Below are 18,795 nucleotides of genomic sequence, written 5' to 3' on the forward strand. Positions count from 1 at the left end.
TTTTATGGATGCAGCTGCTAAAGCCACTTGCCTCAGTTGGCCTCCTAATTCCTTCAATCATTAGTATGTGAGATTGACCAAATTATCCAACCGAACCTCAATTTCTGCATCTGCAAGTAAGTATACTTGCCTGGCAAGGCAGTTGCATGAGACAATGAAAAAAACAAATGGCACATACTGTGCACTCAGAAGTTAACAATTTTTACAAGGGTGTCTGATGGTGGAGGAGAAGGTGAACCAACTTCCAGTTATGGACCAGGCATCTCTTGGAACCACATTTTTAAAAAGTCTAGAACTTACTGGTTGCACTGTTTTGATCTTAGATCTTCCTATGTTAGTGCTACCACCACCATTTAGGAATATTCCAGAATGCCTCTCCTGTGACCAAGCACTTGGTTTTCTCCACAAATCCCAGTATGACAGAAATTTGCTTTGAAAAATATCATCTCATGTTCCTGTTGTGTCCTTTATCCTTGGCTTTAAAAGCTATATTTATGGATGGGAAGGGAATTGTATCTAAACCATGCAGACCCATGTCATACTCAGTTTAATTGAATTTGTTCTGAGAAGATGCTTTTGTCTTTTATCTGTCAGTCAAGAAAAATGAAAGCAATTTGTATGGTTTAGTGTGTGTTTTCAAATCTTTTCAAAGTCACCAATAACGTGAATCAATTTGAATTCAATTGGATTGATCTAGGGATGCCTCGGTGGCTCAGTTGGTTAAGCATCTGCCTTTGGCTTGGATTGTGATCCCAGGGACCTGGAATCAAGTCCCGCATCAGGATCATAGCTCAGCCTGCTGCTCCCCCTGCTTGTGCTCTTTCTCTATCTGACAAATAAATAAAATAAAATAAAATAAAATAAAATAAACTGAATTGATCTAGAAGAGATCTAAAAAGATTGTCACTTTTACAAATGTGTCACTTTTACAGACATGATTCTTTCCAGTTATATAAAGACTATGGATGATTAGGATGTTATTTGTAAATCCAAAAGGAGTTAGATTAAATAATGAGAGATATACTTGAAATTGAAATGACATAAAAACCACACCAGGATTTCCTCTATTAAAGAGAGAAGGTAATTTTTAAAAATCAGGACAAAAAATAAACACAAGCACTATTAACTAGATTTTCAATCTAAATAGCCAAAGTAATAAGATACAGTTTTAATTGGTTCAACAAATCCTTGACTGGCTGGAATTCTTCAGGAGCAGCATGCTTTGTTTGGTTAACTGCATTTTTTCAAACTTGCAGGAAATTTTTCTAGAACATAGTTTTACCCCTCCCTTTCTCCTTCCTTCCTCTCTCTTTCCTATTTTCTTTCATTTCCTTCTTAAAAGGCATAAGGGAAATAGTTTGTCTGGCTTTCTGGGCAATCATTCTGAACATGAAGTTTTACTGTTCAGTTTTGAGGGATGGAAACTAGCCTGATTAATTTTTTGAACAATTAGTGAGTAAGTCTACAGTTATTTGACAGATCCCATCATTCTCTATGACATGGTCTTGATTTCCTTTCTTTATAACAATGCAGTGCTAACTGAAAATCAGCAATTCATGTTCTGTGTATGCATTTACTATCTACCTGGCCCTCTCAAATGGAAGCTGCATGGGGCAGGGACTCTGTCTAGTTCTTGACTGAGTTTCCAGCACCTAGTCTGGCCCAAGATGGCTACTTCATGAGAGTTTATTGGAACACAAATACCTTAGTTTCTGATTCTTTGCCTATGACCAAAAGGTCAAATGTAAACTTTTCTCCTGGGTTCTACCTCAATGACCTTGCCAAAACACCATCACAAGAAGTCCCTGCTTTTCATTACATAGTGTTCTAGAAGACCGCCTCATAAAATTGATTACTACAAAGCAAATTGAGCTTCTTTTGAAGTAAAGGTATTTAATTATAGAACCTCTTGCAAGAATATATATATGCCCAAATTATAGCCCAAAGACAAGCAATTTTTTAACCACTACAAACAGTCATAATATTAAAATTATCTCCTAGATCCCTGGTCTTCAAATTGTGCTTCTCAGACCATTGTGGGTTCAGCCACAGCATGCTGGGGACTTCCTCAGGGAGTGGGAGGGGAGAGCAATGAATGGGCCTCTACTCTCCCTCATCCTTCAACCCTTTTGTTTCACTTAAAGAAGGGATTCCACGGTTAAGGAAAGTTTGAAAACTAGGGTTGTAGATCTAGATTACTTTAAATCTAGATTATCATACTTCTACTTCATATATCATACTAGATTATCATACTTCACTGTACCTTACAGTGTCCCACTGAATTTCTATTCACTTAAGCCATTCAAAAATACTTCCTAGGTGCCTCCTGTCCATGGCCCTGGAAATGCAGCTGCCAATCAAGTAGACAAAATCTCTGTCTTCACCAAGCTAGCATTCTTGTGGGTAAGACTACCAAAACCAAAACAAACACAAATACCAAAATATATGTTAGGTAATAAGTGCTAAGGAGAACAAGAAATCATGGTCAGGGGGGTGGTGAAGGAAGGTGATGAAGGAAGGCTTTACTGATCAGGCAACATTGCAATAGAGTCACAAGGGAGGTGAGAAAGGAGCTGGGCTGGTTTCTGAGGAATGATTGTCTTACCCAAGGGAAGAACATGGGGAAAGGTTTTGAGGCAGAAGTGTACTTAGTGTTTCCAAAAAATGGGAAGGAGCCTGGTGAGGCCATGAAGGAGGAGATAAGTCAGCAAAATTGGGTTGGGCTGGTCATGACCCTGTGGCACTTTGACTTCTACTCTGAGTGACATGAAAGGCATTGGAGCATTTGTGGCAAAGGAGTGGTGAGATCCTTCGGACATCTGTGTTGAGAATAGGTTGTAGAAGGACAATAATGATGTCAGAAAACCAGTTAGGATGCTTCTACAAACATCGAAAAGAGGAATGATGGTGGCTTAGTCAAGGTGGTAACAATGGAAAGAAGACATCAGATTTAGTATATATTTTGGAGGTAGAACCAAAAGGATATTGCTGATTAAAAGTACAATGTGAGAGAAGGAAGGAGTCAAGGATGACCCCAGGGTTTTACCTTGAACAACTGGAAAGACCTGGTTGTTATTTTACTGAGATGCTCAGCTTTCGTTTAGAATGTTCTTGAAAGATACCCTGGTGTCTTCTGAGAACTCTAGGTGTGGAGAAGAGGGTCAGTCAACCCTCAGCAGAATCACAGCAAGCCTCAGAGGCCAGGATGTCTATGAATTCACATGGTTGAATGGGAAAAAGAGAAAGTGAGAAAGTGGCCTCCCTGAGAGAATTTTCCCCCAGAAAAGTTGAAGAAACTAGCTGGAACTCTATCCGACCCCATCTCTTCCCCCTACCCACCCCACCCAGGAATCTCTGGAGGCTTAGGTGGGCAGAACCCAAGATTCCCTGAGCTGGGCTTGGGATATTTTGGAGCAGAGAACCCTCCTGTACATCTATTCCTTCTGGTCATCTCTCTTTCTACTTTTCCTGTGGTTGTCCTGTCTTGAGCTCTTTCTCTTGAATCTGTTCTCATGAAAATGCCTGCTTTCTGCAGGGGCAGAAATGTGGCTTAGCCATATTTTTCTCCCCAGCACCTGGAATCTTGCATTTATTTGGCCATCCACCCATCTGAAGATTGGGGTAACAAGATGAAAATGGGTAAAGATTCAGAAAGTCCCACCTTAATGATTTGGTACCCTGGAATGTCTCTACATGTGTCTAACTTGTTACCCTTCCGTGGGCCGGTTTGCTACATAGAAGATATCAGCAGCAGTCAGCATGCAATAATTAAGTAGGCTAGGAAAGCCTGGTTCCCATCTTCATGGTCCATATTTAATTCAAATAAATCAACACTTAGGATCTTTTAAATTCTCCATTAGGAACCTGTTCCTCTGTTTCAAACACTACCACATGTTTGTATTCTCTGTTTTTATTGTGAAAGTGATCCCACTGGTCCAGCTTTTAGGCAGGCAGAATGGAGTTGAGCTAAAGCTCTGAATCTTGTGAAGAGTGGATACGGGAAGGTGAAGAAAGGAATGCTAAAGACAAGCATGTTCTGTCCATTTTCCCCTATTCTTATCACCTTAACAAAAACCAAAATGATTTCTTTATGTTTGTAGTTGGATTCTCCCATAGATTGATTTTATACTTGTAGGATTGGATGCTCTAAAGCCTTTTATAGGGTTCAGATTTCTTTCCTTCCTTTTTCTTTCTCTCTTTCTTTTTTTCTCTTTCTTTCTTTCTTTCTTTCTTTCTTTCTTTCTTTCTTTCTTTCTTTCTTTCTTTCTCTCTTTCCTTCCTTCCTTCCTTCCTTCCTCCCTCCCTCCCTTCTTTCTCTTTCTTTTCCTTTCTTCCTTCCTTCCTTCCTTCCTTCCTTCCTTCCTTCATTCCTTCTTTCTTTCCTCTTTCTTTCTTTCATTCTTTCTTCCTCCATGTTCAGCATGGAACCCAACACAGGGCTTGAACTCATGACTATGAGATCAAAACCTGAGTTACTCATGCTCTCTGGGTTCACCTTTTCAATGTGCACTAACAATTGCCTGTTGCTTGGCTGAAATAGAATTCCTGACTCCCTCCATCATTATCTACACTTGCCTCTAAGAGAGAGAGAGAGAGAGAGAAGCCTATTTACTTACCCCTTCCAGACTAGTTATCATGGTGTCCATGGGTCAGGGGGAGGTGGGTGATGGCAAGAGGATCTGGAAGGCCAAAGAGCTCAGAAACTATGTTCAGTGGAGAGGCAGGGGTGATACTGTTAAGATGAACATGAAGGAAAAAGAACAAATGAAAGGAACTGTCAGGGCTGAGGAAGCCACTAACATAAGGAGGAAATACCTGTGGACATTGACAAGGATAAATCTGACAGGGGAGAGGCAAGGTGATAAATGAATGGGAACCTGTTTCGTCCTTCTTCAAAAGAAATAAGCTGAATGTCAGCAGTTCCAGAGGAAACAAGAGTCACAACTTCATGGCCAGTGCATTTGGATTTTGACCTCTTTTTACAGATGGTTCCACAGTACCACAACACTGCTATCAACAAAATCTTACGTATGATTATTATCATGTTTAGACCTGAAAAGATGATATACATTTGTGATCAGAAATGAGAGTCTGGCAGCTGAGAATTGGTTTTAAGCATGTTGGGAAGTGACTGACCTGACCTCAATCCTAAGTCCCAGAAGGTGGTGGAGAAGGTAAGGGCATATGAGCAGGGACTCAGGAAATCAGTAACAAAGTGAGAAGTGGGAAATGATAGGTACTTTCCAAAGAATTTGAGCAACTCCTCTAAATTGCCAATGCTTTCCCTAGTCAGGGAAAATATGCTTGGCCACTGTGTGTTCAGTAACATCTGGATCTATAAGACATCTACATACATGAATATTCATTATATCTGGCACTTTCTTCTTTGACTGTCAGTCCTTGTCTTTTGAGCCATTTTGAAAAGTTATCTTTCTAAGGCATAGGGTATGCACTTCTTGCCAGGGCATTATATCATAGACACAAAACACGAGGCTGGGACAAGCTTCTTTGCAGCAATACTTACAGGATAGAATGGGAACACTGGTAAACCAGAGCTCAGCCCAAACCAGGGATGTGGACAGCAAAATAGATAACCATTCTAGGACATCAAGTAATGTCTGTAGATTGATGAAGTTCAAGGAACCATGTTAGTCAGGAAATAACCCTCTACTTCTTTCCACATTGAGGATTCTGAAGGAGCTCTGTAGGTAAGATTCTCTTTCCAGACATTGGCACCAAATGACCACCTGGAGCCTTTGGCTCTGATGAATGAGGATGGACTTCATAGAGCAGAGAGGTCTCTTTTGACCTCAGTTAAAATCAGGCTAATGGCCTCCATGGCTCCCTGGATCTGATCACTCTTATGGTGAAAAGGGTCAGAAACAATTAATCCAAAGGAGGAGTGCTTCTTCTGAAGGCTCAGAAGAGAGCTGGTATGAGCAACCCACTACCATCTTAGAGCTGGTGGGTAATGGCAGTCCCAGACCCATCTACTCTGACAGCCTCATGGGAACTTCACGGGTAAGAAAGAATGCAGAGGGAAGATGACTCAGAGTCAAGCCAAGACCACAAAGATGCCAGGGCTCCTAACCTCTTTGCTCTTCAGCCCATAAGCTTTACTCTCGTCATTGGGACTTGACAATATTGTTGACCTGACCCATATCAGTTCTTCCTACCCCAGGGATCACACAGCAAGGGAGCCCCGAAGTGCCACAGCTGATCTGAGCATCAACCCTAAATCTCACACAGTCAGGTGTACAAATAAATATTTGTCACCTCCTGAACCCTTCATGCCCTTGGAATGCCAGGCATTTGCTCCCTGTTTTATAAAGATTTTTAATACAGAATCTTCACTGCAACCTGTGTAGGATTATCTATCATGTTACAGATGGAGAAACGAAGACTCAAAAGGATGAAGGACTTTGCCCAAGGTCAGGTTGGTGTGGGATGTTAGCTCCAAAGCCCATGTTTTTCCTTCCCCACTGCATTTCTCCTGGATGGAGAGTGTGTGAGCAGAGCTGGGCAGGACCTTCTAAGAAGCATGGTCTGTCTGAGACAAAAATAACTTCACCCTTTCTTTGTCATCCAAGAATATCCTCATGAATGTCCTATTGAAATGCATTATAATGCAGTCACACTCCATGAAACATATGGTTCTGTTTGCCTGTACGCCAAATGTCCCTGGCCAGCTGGGCACTTATCAGTACTTTTGCTTCTAGCACTGCCTGCTATGGACGGTACTTCTCGGCAGCTTCCAGTCCTTTCAGTATCTTTGTGCACAGCTGCTGTGAGCGGGCCCGAGGACACCTCCGTCTTTCCCATCAATTCATGAGAGCTTTCTGCCGCCTGAAGACCTTTTTCTCTGATTTCAGTATTCACAGCAATAGCCTGAAATGGCTGGAGTCACCCAATACCCAGTTCTAGCATCCCAGAGGGACTAATCAAACTGGACTTATAGACTGAATTGGGTATTACTGAGACTTTTAATTTTAGAGACTTCCCCTATACTCTTCACACAGCTGCTTCTAATGTTAGCATCTTACCTAACCATGGTGCTTTGGCCAGAGCAAAGAGATCCACGCGACCTGTACGCATACTTGCAATGGGCAGAGCACGGGAGCCCTATGTAGGTAACAGATATTTCCTAATTTGCTACGTGATCTCATTTGTACATAATAGTCCAGAAAGCCACTTTCCTCTTGATGCCTCAGCTTGGGAAGTTCTTTGTGACAAAGTGTTCTATGTCCCCTGGCCCCACTGGAAATTTATAGCCATTGCAAATTCAAACTTTTGGTCCTTTTCTTCTTTATTATAGAAATGAATTCCATAGAATTCTCTAAGTCTGTCATTCTATCTAATTCTATATTACAGAATTAAGAGAAAGAATGAGATGTGCTTAAAGCAGAATAGCAGCTAAGTGCATAATTTCACCATTCCTGGTTTGATTTTGTTTATCACGTCTGCTCAGGGGCCCGTGGGCTCATACTATTTACTTAACCAAGAATGGAAGAATAAATATTGCCACACTCATTTCACTTGACCCAGCGGATAAAATCCATCCTGCGGTTTCTCTCTCCCTTAGCTTTCAGACAACCCGAGTACAGCCCCTGGAGAATGTGGTGATTTCTAAAGAAAACTGGTAGACTGGGATTGCTGTCTTATCAGTTCTCTATTTAGCACCTGTGTAACAACCAGATAATACAAACACAGCAAAGAAGAAGGCTAAAGAGAGAACAGAGGGAGGGAGGAGAAGAAAGAAAAAGGTTTTCTTGTGTTTTGTTTTGTGTTTTTTAAGTTGCTGAGGCAGAGAAGAAACCAGGAATGAAGATGTACAGGCATGAACTTGGAAGACATCCAGGTGGCGGAAAAGGAGGTAAGAGGAAAACCAGGAGACTTTGTTTTCCCTAGGTCAGGTCCCCTGGAAAGAAATCCTGAGATGGAGATTCAGGAGATTTCAGGAACGACATGTTCAAGGAAATGAGGGAAGCAGGATTGGGCAGAGGGAGAAATTAAGATGTGATGCTGCAGTAGCTTTAGTCTGTGCAGCACAACTGAGACTTCTGGAGCTGGGAGGGACCTGTAGAGTTGTCCCAAATTGAGGCAAGAGGCCTGAACCGTGCACCTTCACATCAGCTCACATCAACCAGTCCCTGGCTATGGGCTCTCCCTGGGAAGGGGCTTAAGTTTGGGCAAGGTAGTTTGTTCATCTGAGAGCAATTCCCAGAGACGGGCTGAGCCTTGAGCTGTCCACCGGAAGAATGAGTTGCTTGGCCGTGTTGGGGGAGTCTGAGAGACACACCAGAGCATCTGCTACATGTGGTAACTTCAAGTCCAAGAGAGACTATTTTGAGAAAGGAGTGCTGTATGGAATAGTTCTGAAAGGCTGGCATAGAGGAGAGTAGAAATATGTCAAGATGGAGGTTTCGGTGACTTTCACCATAGTAATTTTAGTGGTACTGGAAGGATGAAGTCCAGAGGAAGGGCCTGAGAAGAAAATGGAAGATGAGGAGATGGATACAGCAATCGAGATAACTCTTCTGAGAATCTTATCAGCTAATAGGAGCAGAGGGATTGGGTATTAAATGGAGAAAGACATGGAGCCAAGGGAAGTTTGTTTTTTTGCTTTTTTGGTTGTTTTTAAGATTTTGTTTATTAATTTGACAGAGAGAGAGAGATCACAGGTAGGCAGAGAGAGAGAGGAGGAAGCAGGATCCCTGCCAAGCAGAGAGCCCAATGTGGGGCTCGATTCCAGGACCCCGGGATCATGACCCGAGCCGAAGGCAGAGGTTTTAACCCACTGAGCCACCCAGGTGCCCTGGGAAGTTTGTTATTTAAGTCAAAAGATACTAGCATGTGTTTTCTGACCCCCAAAATGACATGATTGATGCAGAAACAGAGACCTAAGAGAGGGCTGGGCTGGTTGCAGGAGTCACGACTTTGAGAAGGAACAGGATGCAGGACACAGCTGGAAGGATGGCCTGGGATAGGGGCTGGGACCCAGTGTTCATCGTAGAAACACTGTAGACCTCTAGTGGGTACCAAGTGGCTCTACCTCCTAGCTTGTATTTGACAGAAGAGAGAAGAGATAGATCAGGCCTAACTGGAGCATAAGATTCCAGTAGAGATTTGGAGTAGAGATTAAAGGACAGAAGTCAGTCTAGGAATGTCTCTTGAATGGTGATTTGAACCAAGGAACTAAGGAGTGGCCATTTCCATCCACCATGTGTTCAAGGAAGTACAGAGAACATGAGGCAAGAACCTGTAGACATGAGAAATGGGAAAGATTCCTGTTGACTTTGCAAATCCAGGGTCCAGAACAGTCTTATCATCTACAATATGGAGCACTGCCTGACTGATGTGATAGCCTTACTCCAGATACCCAAGAAGGCATGCTTGACCTGAGTCAGCCTTCAGCAGAGTCACCACGTGACTCAGGGCCCTTTCCTGGACCTATACTGGAGCCATACCGGAAACTGGGTATGAGAAAATGTGAAGTCATAAGGAGCAAATAAGATAAATATGGTTGTGGTTTCAATGAACTGTATCTAACCATTCAAATTGATTATTATGACGACCACATAGAAGCATAAAGCAAAACAGAACACTGATTTTAATGCACATGATCATAGCATAGTAAAAAATGTATTTGGGAAAAATACATCAAAATGAGAATAGTTGTGTGTTAGGTTAATGCGATCATGGGTATTTTCCCCCTTCTTTTTCTATTTTATTTCTAAAACATGGCTATTTTATGCAGACAATTGTTTTTTTAAAGATTTTGTTTACTCATTTGACAGACAGAGATCGCAAGTAGGCAGAGAGGCAGGCAGAGAGAGAGGAGGGGAAGCAGGCTCCCCACTGAGCAGAGAGCCCGGTGCGGGGCTCAATCCCAGGACCCTGGGATCATGACCCAAGCCGAAGGCAGAGGCTTTAACCCACTGAGCCACCCAGGCGCCCCTATGCAGTTAATTTAAAACAACTCTTCTTCCTATAGCTCACATCTGAGCAGTTTGGGTAGTTTCTGTGAGGACCTCAAATCATCACAGATCATATGTATAAAAGGAACTGGGGCCCGGGAAGGCCATCAGAGGATGTGGTTGTGAGCATCAAAGGGGACACCCACCTGCTGGCTGGGACATGAATTACAGCCTCTCAATAACACCCAGGAGAACAGGATGACCTCTGAGCAGGATCAGCTCTTGCAGCCTGTTCCCATTGCAGAAATACTGCTGTGAAATAATGGGAGAAGAGGCTGGGCCATGTCGTCCCAGGGAGCACAGGTGACAGTCTCCTGGCCAGGCACTGCCCTCCCTCCCACTCCTGCTACCCATCTCCTCCCTTACTCAAGAGCTCTCCTAAAAGCTCCAGGGTTTTATTACGAGCCACTGAGAACTGACCCTGAACTTCATCTTTGCTAAATGTCTTCAAATTATCTTAATGAGGATTCTCCTCCACGTTCTGGGACATCAGCTCAGGGCTGTCCTAGGACTCTTCTTTCTAGGTAGGTACAATAGGTCACTAAGTGACTTGCTCAGAGACACCCCCTGGGAGATGACCTAAAACAAGAACTTTGTGTTCCTGGGGCTTGGGAGTGTTTCTGAGCTCCCTGAGCCTGGCCTGTGTTTCAGAAGAGCGAGCACTGGAAAGAACAAGCAGTGGAAGGAGAGGAGGACTTGTGACCCAAGTGGTGCCCTGAGTGCATGGCCACATTTCTGTGCACCTGTCGCTCCCTGAGCTTCCTATTGCTACAAATCCATCAGGCTATGCCGATTCCTCCAGTTGAATCTTCCAGCTTGCACAGAGGCCAAGGAAGGATGGAACTGCTCTGGGTTTAAGTTCATCAAAGTAGTGAGACATCCACCCCAGAAGCCAAAATATAAATTAACTATTCGTCTTATGTTTGTGGGTAGTAATTAGCTCAGGCGGAGAGAAGCATGTTAGCAATAAGTTCTTCCCATAGAGCCAATGACTGTGAGAATAATATGAGTGGGGACCCCCACCCAGAGGACCAGAGAGTTATCAAAGAAATGCAAATTACTTATTTCATATGAAATATGACTATTCAGTGAATGGCTGCTAATTAGCACATGCCCGATGCTAGGGGTGTCTTATTAGCTCCCACCCTCCCTTCGGTCTCTGCTTCAACAACATTTCCTCCCAGAAGCCACCAGGACTCTAAGTTCCCCTGCTAGACACTCCGACTGTATTTGTGGCATTCATGAGTGTGATTTATTTTTTTTAATTAATGTTCTGTTTTCATGAAAACAGGGGTGGGAGGGTCTCCTTAGGATCACCACTGGGTCCCCCGCCTGGCTCTTGTAGGTTCTCTATAAATAGTGAGTTGATATCCTTCGTAGCACTCACCACGTGGAAGGGCTGTAAAAGTACTGGGCATTCTTTCTCAGCTGTCCTGTTCATCGCTAAGCTTTCCGTCCCCAGCACCCCGGCACCTTCTTTATCTCGCTCTCCGCCAGCACTGGCGCCATGTCTGCACACGGTGGCGCCCAACACTGGTGGCAGGAACACATGACAAATGAATGAGCAAATATGAATCACGGTCCCCAGATCTAGAAGTGGGTAGGAAAAGGAAGACAGCACTGAGAGGTGAGGGGTCAAAGATGTCCCAGAATGCAGCCAGGTGAGCAGAAAGTTAAAAAAAAAAAAAAAAAATCTAGGACTTCTGATTGAATGGATGTAAGGTGCCCAGACTCTCCTTTCCAGGTGTTGACTGGGTGGTACGTTGTGGCTGAGGGAACAGACAAGGCAGGCCACCACATTCAAGATGGTAAACCAAGGCCAAGGGCCTCTTGGCCCTAGAGAAAAAACTAAGCCAATCATTTCTTAACTCTGCAAAGTAAGCCTGGATCCCTTCCTTTTGTGGAATAAAGCCTTGAGCTCTCCAAAGGTCTGGGGAGTAGAGAGGTAATGGTTTAGCACCTGTAAAATCAGGTTCTATGTATAAGAATGTATCCCAGTCTCCTGACTGGGGGCTTCAGGTCATTTTGCTGAATCCTTGAATCACCGCGGCCTGACTAGGTATGAGATCAGCCTTATGTCTGGTACATGGAGATCTGAGCTTGCATCATCTGGGGCTGGTGCTGCTCTAACCCCTAATCCCTCTTCTTCCCAGTGGTGTGCAGACAGCCTCAGGGAAGGGTTCAGAAAGGTGAGTGAGCCTGCAGTTCACAATGGTGTGACCACAGAAAGATGTGGGCCGTCGGCAAAGCTACCTGAGGTGTTTGTTATCTCTCGCTTGGCGATACTGTCTCTCCCTGGCTCACTCGCTGGGACTGGCTGCTAAGGCAGGGACCCTCCTGGGAGTTAAGAAACTATAGGCTTTGTGTGATGAATCGGGAAGTGTAAGCCAGGTTCCAGATGGGAATTGCTGGAACAGTCTTCTCGTTCTGGGCCACCTCCTTCTCCCTCCACTGTCATTCAAAACTTGTTTTATTAGGCTGTTATTTCATGAAATTCCCTCTTTTCCCAACTTCAGCTTCCTGTTTTCCTGGTCACCCAAAAGGGAAGGGAGAACATTGAATTTTTAAAACAGCTGCCCTCTTGCCCCTCCAACACACACACACACACACACACACACACACACACACACACACACAGAGAGATATCTCCAAAGCACTTTATCCATTTTTAGCAGAAGAAAAGAGAAAGGAAAATGTGGCATTTTCGATGACCTATCTTATTGCCTGGTCAATCTATCTGGCTGGAGAATGATAGATTTTATAATAGGGCCTCCTCGTTCAGGCTGGCTGTGCTGTGATTGGCTCAGTCTTGTTGTAACAACAAGGCTTTTGTCACTAATTCTTTGTAGGTCTCCCTGGAGGGTAGAGGTGGCATGTCCCATACAGCTCATCTAAGGTAGTTTTTAATTTAGTTGTGCTAATATTACCAGTCTTTGAGGGGACAAGTCAAAACTTTTCCTTCTTCATGTGTCTATGTGTGGATATTCAGTCCAAAACACCCAAGAGAAATTTCTAGATACATTTACTTAATTGATTATTTTTTAAATCAAAGTGTCACAAATGTTGATTTAAGCTGTTGTCTAATTTGACCCAAACTATAACAGCAATGATAAAAAGCATATGCTTCACAAATTCTTTAGAGTTTTATTACAAGAGAGTACTTTATACATTTATTAAAATAAAGTGTTCAAAGTTACATTTTCACTTAAATACTAGGATATAAAATTTCCAGGAAAGAGTAAAGAGTGGCACCCTAAGTTGTAACTTTTTTTTTCTTTCAAGATTTATTTATTTATTTGAGGGGGGGGGAGCACAGGCAGGAGGGACAGAGGAAGGGGGAGAGGGAATCTCAAGCAGAATCCACACTGAGGGGCGCCTGGGTGGCTCAGTGGGTTAAGCCGCTGCCTTCGGCTCAGGTCATGATCTCGGGGTCCTGGGATCGAGTCCCGCATCGGGCTCTCTGCTCGGCAGGGAGCCTGCTTCCCTCTCTCTCTCTCTCTCTCTCTCTCTCTCTGCCAGCCTCTCTGCCTACCTGTGATCTCTCTCTGTCAAATAAATAAAATAAAATAAATCTTAAAAAAAAAAAAAAAAAAGAATCCACACTGAGAGCCCGACTCAGGGCTTGATCTCAAGACTCTGAGGTCACGATCTGAGCCAAACCAAAAGTTGGACATTTAACCGACTAGCCACCCAGGCGCCTATAACTTGTAATTTTTTAAAGTGATCTCCTCTGCTAATAAGTGGAACCCAGGGGGGCACCTGGGTGGCTCAGTGGGTTAAGCCTCTGCCTTTGGCTCAGGTCATGATCTCAGAGTCCTGGGATTGAGCCCCGCATTGGGCTCTCTGCTTAGCAGGGAGCCTGCTTCCTCCTCTCTCTCTCTCTGCCTGCCTCTCTGCCTAGTTGTGATCTCTCTCTCTCTCTCTTTCTCTGTGTCAAATAGACAAATAAAATAGTAAAAAAAAAAATAATAATAAGTGGAACTCAGGAGGTCTGTCTACATGCTGTAGGCAGGGCGCAGTGGGAGGGATGACCCAGACTGTGAGCCAACAGACTCCCGTGATGGTCCCAAACTATCATTCACCTGCATGCCGTGTAAGTGTGGGTCAGTCCCTTTGCCTTTCAGGGACACTCTTTCCTTCTGTGGGACACAGGGTGACTGGATATGATAACTTCTAATTCTAAAATGCCATGGTACTTGGAAGAAGGAGGAAATTTAGAAGCATTTAGTTTAGGCCCACTGCTTGATTTTGTAAAGGGCAGGCTAGGAATGGCTTTGATATTTTGATGTGGTTGGTAAAATACCATCTCAGGAAAGGTGAAAATTAGATGAAATTTACATTTCAGTGACCATAAATAAAATTTTATTAGAGCACAGGCATTCCCACTTGCTTGTGTATTGTCTATGGTGGCTTTTACACTACTGGGGTAGAGCCGAGTTGTTGCCATGGAGACCGTATCCTAAAATACTATAGTCTTTTACATTTAAAAGGTTGCTGGCCCTAATTTAGTCCAGCTGCTTGATGGACGAGGAAATTAAAGGTTGGGCAAGTTTTGGTTCAAAAAGAAAAAACATAGTTCTAGAAAGATACATTTGGCCATTTGGAAGCATCCAGAGGGACAAACACAATGAACAGTAAACAAAAGTTGAAGGAAGCAAAAGAAACTTCTTCCTCAAATGGCAATGGATAACGTGTAACACAAGAGATAGGACAAAGAAATTGGGAAGCCCTTGGAGCACCTTGTCTTTACTTGTATGGAAGAATCAGAATCACTGTTCTGTTTTTTTTTTTTTAAATCTGGAATCAGATTACGATGGATTCCTGTGGGGGATTTGGGAAGTGGGCGGATCACACCAGAACCGGCTCAAGATTTTTCATTGCTGATAAGATTCTTGGAGACTTACCTCCAAACTCGCTGAAGGAAATGAAGGTGAACATTAGAACCGCTTTAGTGGACCTTTTCAAAAGTGTTGGAGGTCTGGACATGGTGACTGGGGGAAGGAAGCCTGGAACAGATTAGAACTTGTGGTCAAATAGAAATTCAGCGCTGGAAAATCCTAAAGCCCTTTATGACACAGAGGCTCTCTGTAGAAGAGCCAGCATAGTTCTGAGAGCCTGGCCTTTACTAATGACAGGACTCATGGCCTGGCAAGATGGAGTGTGGAGTTGGCCATGGATCGATTTTAGGAAGGTTTATACAAAGTTTCGTGGGGAAGTAAAGCTCATCATCTTATACTCCACACAAGACAATTTCCTTTGCCTGGGAAGTTACTGGTGATGTGCTGTAAATATTTATTTATTTATTTAGCCCAAGCACGAATCAGGGAGTGAAGCAACTGCCTCAAGATCCAAACTTTTGGTGATCAGTCGGGTACCAAACATCTCCCTTGTGGGAAGAGCCCTAAACAGGTAAAATATGAAATGGAACTTGCAGAACAGACGGGATGCACCCTGGAAATTCTGATTCCTGTCAACACGCAGCACATGTTGCTGGATCCGTGAATTGGAAGGGTTCTCTCTAAATATAACCCCGTGGCTAACGGCATGAGTGTACCAGTCAGACTGCCCAGGGTTGCATCTGAAATCTACTGCTTGGATTCCCAGGTAATCCCAGGTAAATTACTGAAACTCTAAAGCCTCATTGTCTTCTGTAACAATAACAACAATTTTATTTTATTTTATTATTATTTTTTAAAGATTATTTATTTATTTATTTGACAGAGAGAGATCACAAGTAGATAGAGAGGCAGGCAGGGAGAGAGAGAGAGGGAAGCAGGCTCCCTGCTGAGCAGAGAGCCTGATGTGGGACTCGATCCCAGGACCCTGAGATCATGACCTGAGCCAAAGGCAGCAGCTTAACCTACTGAGCCACCCAGGCACCCCAATAACAACAATTTTAAAAGAATGGTAATAATAGTACCTACACTGTAGGCTTCCATGAATATTTAAATGAGATTATCGACAGAACATGTGTGGGTGATCTGAGAATTAGTGAGTTCTCACCGAATGCCCCCTGCTCGATGCTGACTGCATCGTCCAACCTCTTTGAGGATACGGGCTTACTAAAAATAAGGATATAGGAGCCAGTAATTCTGGGTTAGAGTTCCAGCTTCACCACTGAGTAGCCTTGTAACCTCAAGGAAATTACTTTAACTCTTAGAGGTTTAGGTTTCTTATCTGTAAAACAGTGATAATAATACTTACCCTAGTAATAAAATATACTCAAAGTGCGTGGGAGAGTTTCCAGCACTTAGCTATTTGGGTGAAGATCATGATTATGGTCATTATAATTAGTTATAATATACAAAAATATTCTGAAGGCAGGCTGAAACACAGCAAGCCTGATGATATAAGGAGTGTACGCGGCAGGCACAGTATGAAGACTTTTCACATAAATGATTTGATCAAACAGCGGTAAGATGGGTTTGAGTTGTCCTGAAATTCCTCCGATCGGCTAAGAGACAGGATGCAGGTGCAAGGAAGATTCTGGAGAGGACCCACTGGGCATTCCCCACTGGCTGGGGACCTCCTCCGACCCCAGAGTTCTCAGTGCTGATCCCAGAGGAGATATGCCTTCTGGCTCCTTTGATTCTCTCCTTTGGAATCACTGGGATCTGGCTTCTCGCTTTCCCACCTTCCTTCTGCCAATTTCTGTTATTCGGGTTTCCTGTCGGGCTGCCCAACATTTGGAACACGCGATTACAGTACCACCTCGTGTTCCGGGTAAAACGTAGGCTCCTGTCTCTTCTTCCTTATCAGCAAGAAGATGGAAACGATGGCCTCTGGAAAGGAAAGGGGCCTTTACTATCTGGCCCAGTCTCTTCTTAGTTTGCAGAGCTGGGCTCCATTTCCTACCATTAACAGATTTGTTTACTTATCTGATATTCCCCGGATTGAATTCCCAGGCATCCACGGTGATGGAGCCTGACGAACCTGCTTTCCCTACTACTTGCTACCCACATCCTTTCACTTCTGCTAACTCCCTCACAATGCACAGAAGGGAGCCTATCTCCTGAGATCAGGAGTTACAAGAACATGTGTTATGGAGATCAGTGGCACATCATTTAGCATAAATTGTGATAAGGCCAAGGTGTTGCTTCTACTCAATTTCTTAAGAACTGAGGGCCTCTTTTCCCAAATAAGCCAGATTGGAAGATTTGGCTTTCCTTCTGCTTTCTTATGGGCCCATATGGGGCTGGGGGAGGGCCACCACTGGGGAATAAATAATACATGTAACTCAATCCCTGCATTTGTAGAGTCCTTCCTATAAAAGACCAGGGGATGACTTCATCCAACTTTTTCATTTTACTGATGAGGAAGGCAGGAGCTATGGTGACAGCTGGATTCTAACCAAGCCAAGACAGGAGCCCTGTCCTCCTGACTCTCAGGCTACCTCTCTTGCCTCTTCAGAGCCCATGTTGCATCATGGCTGGAGTAGATTCTCCTTGGTGACTTTTCTGATTGTTCTATGCAGCCAGGACTCATTCGGGATGAGCCCAACTTCTTACTTTTTGTTTTTGAATGATTAGTCTTCTCTGTGCAGACTGTCCACTGCAGACTTAAAGATTTCTCCCTGTGGCTTACAGTCAAGACAGATGTTTATTTGGAGTGAAGGGTCAGGCTGCCTGATTTCAACTGGCAGGAGGTTTGGAGGGTGAAGTTACTGCATGTTCTCTCAGCTGGGGTTGTGCTGGGAATCCAAGTCCCAGTAGGAAGGCTGACTCTGTGCTAGTTCAGAAACCAAGCAGGCCTTAGAGTCTGAGGCCCACTTACTGCCTTCCTCTCCAGCAGCCAGCATCCTGCAAAACTAGACCAAGGAGTGCTGATGCCTTTTAGCCATGGTAGGTTGAGTCCAAGGGTGATATCAGGATTGTGTCCCAGGAAACACTGGTATTGGACTGCAGTGGTATCTACAGAGCAAATGGCCAAGGACAGGAACCCTGAGGGGGATGTTGGGAATCAAGGTACAAAAGGCTGTCAGAATGTTTGTGTGGGCAAGACTACCCCTTCTTGGCCAAGGCAATGTGGGCAACTCACTTTGAGTTCCTTGAGGGCGATGTTATTCTCTTCATCAGAAAGGCAAGGAAAGTAAAACTTATAGAATTTCTTAGCCAAAGTTACAAAACTAGTGTCAAGAGTCAACACCAGAATCTGAATCTTCTGACTCTAAAGTCTATTAGTCTAAAGTCTAAAGTCCAGGTCAGAAAAGGCCATTGACATTCACCAGAAAACTCTGATTGCCAGGTATGGTGTGGCATTTTGTAATCTTACAGTCCAAGAGCATCCAATTCAACAACTCTAAATACATTTGTTTTCTTTGCCACATGCCCTGTAAGAGGGCTCTCGAGGACTTCACTAGACACAGTGAAAGAGGATGGGCATGGGTGACATGCTGTCTATACTCAATCTCTAATACTCTCCCAACCATCTCTTCAACCAGAATTGCTCCATGTCTATGGGTTGGAATCACGGGTTTGAAAAGGATTTCCACAGGGGCCTCTGGATAGCTCAGTCAGTTAAGCATCCAACTCTTAATTTCAGTTCAAGTCATGATCTCAGGGTCCTGGGATAGAGTCCCCTCTGGACTCTGTGCTCAGCGGAGAGTCTCTTTATCCCTCTCCTTCTGTGCCTCTCCTTCCCACCTCCCCTCCAAAATAAAAAATAAGTCTTTTTTTTTTTTTAAAAAAAGAAAAGGTTTCCACAACCTCTGTTCATCTAGGTGCTGCTGCCTCTAGTCCAACAGTTTGTGTTAAAAGAAACTCACAACCTAGGTGGGCTCCAGGATCCTCTAGAGCTGAGCAGATGAAGATATCTGGGT

The 18,795-nt window shown here is 43.8% G+C and overlaps 1 protein-coding gene across 7 annotated transcripts in view; it reads left to right on the plus strand.

The window, feature by feature from the left end:
• LOC309860533 (uncharacterized protein) overlaps nucleotides 1-18,795 on the plus strand; it is a gene marked incomplete at its 5' end in the record, with an annotated part of 143,575 nt that overhangs the window by 72,694 nt on the left and 52,086 nt on the right. For 2 of the 7 annotated variants that reach the window (XM_082722768.1, XM_082722767.1), the window contains one exon: nucleotides 7,629-7,873. The exons of 4 other annotated variants lie outside the window; for them this stretch is intronic. In XM_082722768.1, the coding sequence (XP_082578894.1) occupies nucleotides 7,838-7,873 (36 nt within the window). Of the gene's footprint in view, nucleotides 1-7,580; nucleotides 7,874-18,795 lie in introns of those variants that run through there. One more of the 7 variants, XR_014309429.1, reaches the window with a different exon arrangement.

This window comes from Mustela nivalis, assembly GCF_964662115.1.
Source record: "Mustela nivalis genome assembly, chromosome: 2".
NCBI lineage: Eukaryota > Metazoa > Chordata > Mammalia > Carnivora > Mustelidae > Mustela > Mustela nivalis.